General features: G+C 40.0%; 1 protein-coding gene across 4 annotated transcripts in view; it reads left to right on the forward strand.

Annotated features, from left to right (window-relative positions):
- Positions 1-9711, forward strand: part of Mcm9 (minichromosome maintenance 9 homologous recombination repair factor) — an 89338-nt gene that overhangs the window by 72531 nt on the left and 7096 nt on the right. For 3 of the 4 annotated variants that reach the window (XM_031348717.1, XM_031348716.1, XM_031348718.1), the window contains 2 exons: positions 3780-3982; positions 4984-5187. In XM_031348717.1, coding sequence (XP_031204577.1) covers positions 3780-3982; positions 4984-5187 — 407 coding nt within the window. The remainder of the gene's footprint in view (positions 1-3779; positions 3983-4983; positions 5188-9711) is intronic. The other variant, XR_004112565.1, reaches the window with a different exon arrangement.

Raw genomic sequence — 9711 nt, forward strand, 5'->3', positions numbered from 1 at the left:
CCTCCAACTCAGAAATCCACCTGCCTCTGCCTCCCAAGTGCTGGGATTAAAGGCGTGGGCCACCACTGTCCAGCTTAACCTTCCTTTCTTATGATAAGTGTAGGTAGCAGCCCCTAGGATGGCCAAGTGTGCATGTGGGGTTGGGAAGCTACTATTACACGAAAGTCATAAGACTGGATTCCAAGCTCTCGACATCTGCCAGTTTGGCACCTAAATTGTTAAATGTGGACCATTCAGTTGTTTTCTCTTTCAAGTTTTAAAAGGGGCTGAGATTTTGGTTAAAGTGACTTGTCTGTCTTTATTTTATTCAGTGAGTGGCTTTTAGGGCCATTTAGCACAAGTAAAATTTTTTTCAAACATTTTCAGCTTCAGGGGATGAAGTAATTGCTAGAGACACCTGGAAATAGAAAGGAAATGAACAAATGTAGCACAGATTGGCTGATGTCACAGGGCTGTGACTTCTGAGAGGCAGCTAGGTATGCCACTCTAAAATTGGTTATCAAGTACAGAGCTCACATTCACAGATAAAAATGTCACACTTCTGCTATTAGTAAATGTGGCACATTTTTGAGGATTAATTAGCTTTAAACTGATATCTAAATTAAGCCACAGTCTGCCAGGGGCCAGCTCTCGCAGTTCTTCTTTCTTGTTCTTGTTTCTTCTTGAGGCAACAGAAGGGGAATAGCATTGGCAGGGGTAAGACTTGGTCCTACAGGATGTTAGGGCTGCTGTAAAATAATAGAGCACTTACCTGCCTTAAGTGTAAGTCACTTTTGCTGAGGTAACTGACCGGCTTGTCTGAGTTCCTCTAAGGCAGAAACTGTTTAGCACCTCAGCATACAAGAGCAGGAGATAAGTCAAAAGATTTACTGCTGGTGCTCCTTTCTTTGGTGAATCAGCCAGAAACCTTTCTGGATAAACTGAGTAACTCTTTGCGAACCAGAGAGGAAGGAAAGGAAAAGAATTAAGATGCTGTGTACAGCCAAATATGTACAAACATATATACTTCTAAAAATTCATACACCCACACTCTGGCCAGGCCCAGCCGTCTGTCACAATCAACTCCACAAGTATTCATGCACACTTACACATGTATCTACACAAAAACATATATACAAACAGACATATACATTTGGATGGATGGATGGATGGATGGATGGATGGATGGATGGATGGATGGATGGGTAAGTAGGTGGATGGATGGATGGATAGATGGATGGATGGATGGATGGATGGATGGATGGATGGATGGATGGATGGATGGGTGGATGGATGGATGGATGGATAGATGGATGAATAGATGGATGAATGGATGGATGAATGGATGGATGGATGGATAGATGGATGAATGGATGGGGCAAAGCTCCTCCAAGTCAAACCATTCATTTCTAAATGAATGCAATTAGAAAATTACCTTAGAGATAAAATGTTACATAAAATGAGAGTTACAGAAGGGTTCAAAATAGTGTTTGATTATAACATACTCATTAAAAGTTCAAAGCAACAGTTTTTACATGGCCTTGTCTTATCATAGTGCACACCTGTGACTTTATCCTTAGAAATAAATGTGTTTCCTTGAATACAAAATTGTCCCAAGACTATTTCTCTTTTTAGTATAATTATGCAATCTCATTGTATTTCTTATTATGCAGCCTTTACTTATTAATCTGAGGAGTGGACACATTCTATTCTTGATACTAACTTTATTACATCTATGTAGCAACTAAAACCATCTCTAAAAACTTTCTTCGTAAAATTATTTGAATCAAATCGGGAATTCTATAGAATTATTATCTATTTGTCTATATAGCATCACTACAAGATAGTGCATCTTCATTGTTCTGCAGAAGTCTGCTCAAAGGGTGGGCTTGTGCCTAGTGATCGTTATATATTTAATAATAACAGGAAAAGCATAATAATAGGAGAAATCTTTCCTAAAATGAGTTTTTCCTGGGCCTTACGTAACAGAGCAAATCTGTTGTGGATTGTAGTCCGTCGTGGACTCATCACAGGACAATCACATACTACTTATTAGCTCCTCCTATGATGGCTCCTGACAACAGTCCATTCCTATCCCTCCACTGCCTTGCTTAGGACTTTATGTCCCTTTTACCAGACTATTCATTATGCCAGCATCCCACTCTCCTGTGTGTGTCCTTTCCTGTTCAGTCTCTCTACCAAGTCCTCTTTTCATAATTACTCCTCAGAGCTCCATGTTAAATTGATTCTAGACTTTGTGAATTCATGTTCCCTCTTCACTCTTTTTCTTTCATATACAGAATAATCAAAACAAAGCCAGGTAAGGTGGTTTGTGTCTGTAGTCCTAGCACATTAGAAAAGCTAAAGCCAGAAGATCCTGATTTTGAGTTTAAACCTCACATGGGTTATGCAGTAAAGGTCAAGGTGGTGCTGCAAGAGGTGTTTCTTTAGATGGGTTGGGTGATATTCTTACGGTCAACCCCACTACATCTAGAAGTAACTAAAACCCAAGTGTCGGGGTACACCCGAGAATATTTCTTAATTAAATCTTTTTTTTTTCTTTTTTTGTTTTTTTGAGACAGGGTTTCTCTGTGTAGCCCTGGCTGTCCTGGAACTCACTCTGTAGACCAGGCTGGCCTCGAACTCAGAAATCCTCCTGCCTCTGCCTCCCAAGTGCTGGGATTAAAGGCATGCACGACCACCGCCCGGCTTAATTAAATCATTTAAAGTGGAAAGAACTACTTCTAATCTGGATATTCTGGGGTGGGAGATCCACCTTTATTCTGGGCCACACCTTCTGGTGGCAGCCTATATAAAAGACGGGAGGTGAAGGAAGTTCTTTTCTCTTTGCCTGCTTGTTCTCATTCTGGCTGGCTAGTCTATTTCTTCACTGTCATTAGAGCCTACTTGTTTAGTATTCTGGTGTATACTAAAGAGCAGTTGAGACATCCAGCCAGTTGAGACATCCAGTAACTACTGGATTCTTGGACCTTCTTTTGGTAGACAGGCATTGTTGGACTAAAAGGACCAAAGCAATAAACCATACACACACATATAATACACGCATGCTCGCGCGCACACACACACACACACACACACACACACACACATATTCTATCAATTCAGTTCCTCTAGAGAATCCTAACTAATACAGATTTATAGGTAGATGGATGAATGACAGATAGGGTAGGTAGACAGAAAGACAGAGACAGACAGATAAAAAAAAATCAAAATAAAATAATCAAGTGCATAAGGAGGCTTCTGGTTCAGTCACTTCCCATCCTCTCCTTCCTCCATGGTCTGTATACCTTTCCAGTTAATAATATCCAGATAAATTAAAGGGTCTAGTTCAAAAGCTACTTCATCTCATTTCTCTGATCATCTTTTTCATCTACATAACTAACTAAGTGCTGCCTTATTTCCACTGTAGTTTTAATCATAGAGAATTTCTTGTATGCTGACTTGAATTAGATTATAGCCTGTCAAGAGCAAGCTCCTTAGGTATGGTGTCCACGCTTGCTGTGGTGTGTGTGCCTCGTAGGACTTGGCATAGAGGGCCCTGATCCCCACAGCTGCAGCAGCATGGGAGGTGTTTATTGAACAATTCTCTTTAAGATACTTATTCCGGTTCATTTTTTTTTGAAGTTGGTGTTCGTGGTGCCCTCTCCTACCTCTCCGTATTCTTTCACAGAAGTTCCTCTAGATTTTCAAGGGGCAATTACAGCCCCATTGTCGTAACGAGTGTTATCCTGCTTCTTGTTCGAATCTCAGTCAGTGAATTTTTCCCTTTATCTTGGTAGCCTTGTTTGTAAGCTGAACACGAGGACCACCATCCTGGCAGCCACTAACCCCAAAGGACAGTACGACCCCCAGGAGTCTGTGTCTGTGAACATCGCCCTCGGCAGCCCGCTCTTAAGCCGATTTGACCTCGTCCTGGTTCTGCTCGACACTAGGAATGAAGACTGGGATCGTATCATTTCTTCCTTTATCTTAGAAAATAAAGGTAAGTGAAGACAAGTGAGTCACTCACTGTGACAAGGAAAGATTAAACCTAAGCAAAGGGCATGTCCCTTGAGTTAAATACTCAAGAGGTCTGTGTTGACAGGAAATAGATGCTTAGCCAGAAGGCAGCTGAGAAGCCAGGTAATGGGCTACAGACTTATAGCATAAGAAAAAGTGATTTTCTCCACCTCCACCATGAGAGTACAGTTGACATGTATGCACACATATGTGTGTGATACATGTGTATACATATACATGTATGTATATATAGCATATGCATACATATACTTTTTGATAGTAGTGGTATTACTACTTTTGCATACAGAGAAAACTGGAGTGAATTATGAAGTGGAAATCCATAAATGTTATTTTTTTAAAGTTAGGCGTATTCAAGTTCTTATTACTATAATTATTCAGAATCATTCTGAATAATTTTCGCTCTGGGTGTGGGGCGCTTCTTTTTATTATTTTATATTGTAAGACAGCTTATTCTAGAATTTCATGCTACGAGGAGAATAGATCTAGATTTTAGTGGACATAAACCTGAAGCTTATCTTTTAAAAATGTGTGTAGGAGATTTTGTAGTGGTGTACACCTTTACATAGTAAGTTTCAGGACATCTAGGATATTTATGTAGAGAGACTCTGTCTCAAAAAACCATAGATAGATAGATAGATAGATAGATAGATAGATAGATAGATAGATGATAGATAGATAGATAGATAGATAGATAGATAGATAGATAGATAGATAGATAGGCAGGCAGGCAGACAGACAGACAGGCATGATAGATACATATGTACATAGATAGATACATAGATAAATAGATATTAAATATTTTATAGGGGGGCTGGTGAGATGGCTCAGCAGTTAAGAGCACTGACTGCTCTTCTGAAGGTCCTGAGTTCAAATCCCAGCAACTATCGGAATATTCTAAAATTCCCAAATTATGATATTTTCCAATTCTTTTTAGTTTACTGATCCCAGCTCTGCTGTACACAGGTTATCCAAGCAAGTCCGAGAATCTGTGGAGCATGGAGAAGATGAAAACCTACTTCTGCCTCATTCGGAATCTCCACCCCACACTGTCTGATGTGAGCAATCAAGTACTCCTCCGATACTACCAAATGCAAAGGCAGAGTGATTCCCGGAATGCAGCCCGAACAACCATCCGCCTGTTAGAAAGCTTGATCCGATTAGCAGAAGGTTCATTTCATTTTACAAATGATATTTTTACTGAGCGCCTTGTTTATACAAGGCATGCACCATGCATTCAGAGATGATAAGACTAATCCCCACTCTACGGTTATCATCGTCGCTTAAAAAGTAAAGACTTAGAGGTATCAGGAGATGGGCTAGCTAGCTTAGCTGATTAAAGAGCTTGCCTCCCACCTAGTGACCTGAGCTTGATCCCTTGGTCTCACACTTGTCAAAGTAACTCTAGCTCCCGGGAATCCGATGCCCTCCTGGCCTCTGTGGGCACCTGCATATTTGTAGTGTACATGTGCATGAAAACACACATACACATTTTAAAAATAATAAACACTTTAAAAACTTTATAAATTAAAAGTAAGGACTCTTTAGCCCTCAGACCACCATGCTTCTAAGGATAAATAACGATTATGGACTGAGTCTTTGTGCCATTTCTGGACCTCCCATAATGTAAGCTGCTGTTCATTTAGAATGCCTTCTTTGTGTTGCTGGCTCTCAGGAGCAGCAGGTATTTATTGCTGGGCATGAGGTCAGCCTTAACTGTGTTTTATACCCAGTAAGACTCTTGGAGAGAAAACAGATTATTTTTTTCTTTTTTTAGTGGTTGTCCATTGGAGATAGCTTCTATGTTAGGGATGGGAGCTTGGGTTGACGTCATCTCTCATAGTTGGAACTCCATCTGGCTTGTACCTGTATAGGCCCTGTACATGCTCTCACAGTCTCTGTGAGGCCATATGTGTGTCAGTCCTGTTGTATGTAGGAGATGCCGTTTTCTTGGTGTCTTCCACCTGCTCTTTATAATTTTTATCCCTCCTCTTCCCCATAATTCTGTGAGCCCTGAAGGGAGGAGTTTAATGAACACATCCCATTTAGGACTAGGTGTTCCAGGGTCTCCCTCATTCTCTACATATGGTTTAGTTGTCATCTCTGTATTTGTTCCCATCTACTTCAGTGGAAGCTTTTCTGATGATGGTTGAACAAGTAAGTGATCTATGAGTCTATGATCTATGAGGCAGAATATCATTAGGAGTTCTTACATTTTAAATATAAATTCTTATATATATTAAATCTTGCTATTTTTAATACAGAACAATAGCATTCAGTTTTCCCCTAAGTCCGTGGCCTATCTAGTCACCTGAGCAGTGTCAGGCATGAATCATTTCTTGTGGAATAGACCTTAAATCCAATCAGATACTGGTTGGTTGCTCCCACAACTTTTGTACCACTATTGCACGAGTATATTATGCAATCAGGTTACTATTGTGGATTGAAGGGCTTGTAGATGTGTCTCATTCTCCTATGGGTAGTGTGCAAAGTACTTCTAGTATATCAACACTAGTCAGTTGGGGTAAAGGCTCTAACTAGGCATTCTTCCTGTTCAATGAGTATCTGGGTGTTGTCTTCAGTCAGTTTGTGGAGATGAACCAACAGCCTTGATGATAGCCTGAGTTGCTTGGCGGTTCCATGGGGTACCTTTGGCCAACAACTCAGTTAGATGTAACCCATTTCTGGCACTGAAGGCTTCACTTGATGGTAAGAAAAGTCTAACTGGGGCTTTGTCTCCCAGTTTTTTGGTGATTCCATTTAGATTTCTTTCATATACATATATATGTAAGAAGCTTCTATTGCAATAAGTTTCCATATGACAACTCAAAAGGTCCTTAGTTGTAGCTGTCCCTCCCTGTATTCCATATTCTCTTCTTTATGCCCTCTTCCGTCCCCTTCTTCATTTAATGCTCCTAGCCCAAACGTCTGCCCTGTCCATCCATTACTATATATTCTATTTCCTCTTCCTTGGGAGATCATCCCCTTACTCTTCAGCTAAACTCTGTATAGTGTGCATATTGAAGGCTTAAAGGCCAGCATCTATATGTAAGAGAATATATCATGTTTGTCTTTATGGGTCTGGGTTTACTCTGAGGATGATTGGTTTTTATTAGATCCATCTGTTTACCTATGAGTTTCATGATTCCTTTTTTTAACCGAGGGGTAATATTACATTGTATAAATATACCACATTTTCATTATCTGTTCATCTGTTGATGGGCATTTAGGCTGCTTCCAGTTTCTGGCTATTATGAATATCCAGCAATGAAGAGCAGCTATGAACACAGAGGAGCAAGTGTCTGAGTGTTCCTCAGACATTGTGCTTCATCTTTTGACTACTCTCTGTTTAGTTCTGTACCCATTTTTTTATATATAATTTGCTTAATTTTATGTCCATTGGTGTGAGGGTGTCAGATCTCTTGGAACTAGATTTAAGGACAGTTGTAACTGCCATGCGGATTCTGGATCCTCTGGAAGGGCAGCTGGTGCTCTTAACCACATAGCAATCTCTCCAGCCCCCTTTTTTTAATGATTTTTTTTTTTTTTTTTTTTTTAGTATTTTATTGGTTGGTTGGCTGGCTGGCTGGTTGGTTGGTTTTTTGAGATAGGTTTTCTCTATGTAGCCTTGGCTGTCCTAGTACTCACTCTGTTGACCAACCAGGCTGGCCTCAAACTCTGGAGATCTACCTGCCTCTGCCTTCTGAGTGCTGAGATTAAAGGCATTAGCCACCATACCTGGCTTTTGTACCCCATTGTTTTTAGTTGATTATTTTCTTCATGTTTAGTTCTTTTTTAATATTCCCTTTTTAATTTTAAATATTATTCCTCTATTAGATGTGTAACTGGTAAAGATCATTTCCCTTTCTGTGTCCTTCCACTTTTTCCAAATGCTGGTGTTCTTTGTCATACAGAAACTTTTTGGTTTCATGAGGTCCCAAGTATCGACTATTAGATCTTAGTGCCTGTGCTGTTGAAGTCATCCATTATCACTGTGCTAATATCTATTCATATTAGCTGTAGTAGTGTTTCCTTTATAAACTTGGTTATCCTTATCCTTGGCACATAAATATTTAGATTTCCAATATTCTCTTGGTGGGTTTTTCCTTTGATGAGTATATAGTATCCCTTTCTCTCTAGTCTCATTATTTTGGACTTGAAGTCTGTTTTGTCAGATAATAAAATGGTTGTACCAGTTTGCTTCTTGGGTTCATTTGCTTGGGATGTCTTTTTGCATCATTTTACCCTGAGGTAATACCTGTCCTCATTGGCAAGGTATGTTTCTTAGATATGGCAGAAAGATGGATCCTGTTTCTCTCTTTTTTAAAAAAAGATATATTTATTTATTTTATGTGTATGAGTATACTGTAGCTGTACAGATGGCTGTGAGCCATCATGTGGCTGTTGAAATTGAACTCAGGACGGCCCCACTCGCTCGGGCGTAATACACTGTAGCTGTCTTCAGATGCACCAGAAGAGGGCATCAGATCTCATTATGGGTGGTCATGAGCCACCATGTGGTTGTTGGGATCCGAACTCAGGACCTTCAGAAGAGCAGTCAGTGCTCTTACCCACTGAGCCGTCTTGCCAGCCTGGATCCTGTTTTCTAATCCAGTATGTTAGCCTGTGTCTTTTTGTTGGGAAATTGAGACCATTAATGTTGAGAGAGATCAATGAGCAGCATTTATTGATTAGTTATTTTGTTGTGGTGGTATTAGTCTTTCCTCCTCTTTTGATTTGCTGGACTGGAGTTAGTCATTCCTTGTGTTTTCTTGGGTATGATTGACCTCTTTACAGTGAGCTTTTTCTTCTAGAACCTTCTATTCATCTGGTTTATAGATTTGGTCTTTTCATAGTGTTCCAGATTTCCTGGAGGTTTTGTACCTGGATTTTCTTTAAATTTTATTTAACATTTTTTTTGATGGAGGTATCTGTTCTTTCTCCCTTGTCCTCTCCACCCATGATTCTCTCTTTCATATCTTGTACTCTGTTGCTGAGGCTTTTTTGTTTGACTTCTAAATCTTTCATTTCCAGTTTTATCTGTTTGAGGTTTTGTTTTGGTTTTTAGTGAGTCTATTTCTTTGTTAAATTCTGCTTTCATGTCATGAATGTTTTCATTGTATCATTCCACTGTTTGTGTTTTCACAGACTTCATTAAGGGATTTGTTCATATCCTCTTTAAGGTCCTTGAACATATTCATAACAGCAGTTTTGAAGGCCTTGTCTTGTCCTTGAGCTTCATTACATGTCTCATGTCCAACTGTCATGACATTACTGGAAACACATTGTCGTGGTTGTCATTAATTGCGGTTTTTGCTGTCATCTTGGCATCTGGGGTTTGGATGGTTGTGATAGTAGTGTTGATATCTGGCCTTACCTTTGATGGGTAGGTTATCCCTGTTTTCTGTTGGCCTCTCTTGAGAAAGTGTGTTGCTGTGGGTTGACCGGTAAGGGGTGCTTCTGCAGGTCACTGGGTCACAGAGAGTAATAGGGGTGGGCTAGGAGAAAAGGTTAAGAGTTACTTCAGAAAAGACCTAAGGGAAACCTGTTCGTACTTAGAATTGGGGGCCACAGGGAGTTGAAGATGAGGTAGAAAGAGGAGATCCCACAAGTATGTTGTAGTAAGGCAAAGAATTATCTGGGGAGACAGGTGAAAAGGATGTGAGGATCCCAGGATCAACGAATGGAGGGGGG

The sequence above is a fragment of the Mastomys coucha genome, unplaced genomic scaffold (assembly GCF_008632895.1).
Source record: "Mastomys coucha isolate ucsf_1 unplaced genomic scaffold, UCSF_Mcou_1 pScaffold3, whole genome shotgun sequence".
NCBI classification, from domain to species: domain Eukaryota; kingdom Metazoa; phylum Chordata; class Mammalia; order Rodentia; family Muridae; genus Mastomys; species Mastomys coucha.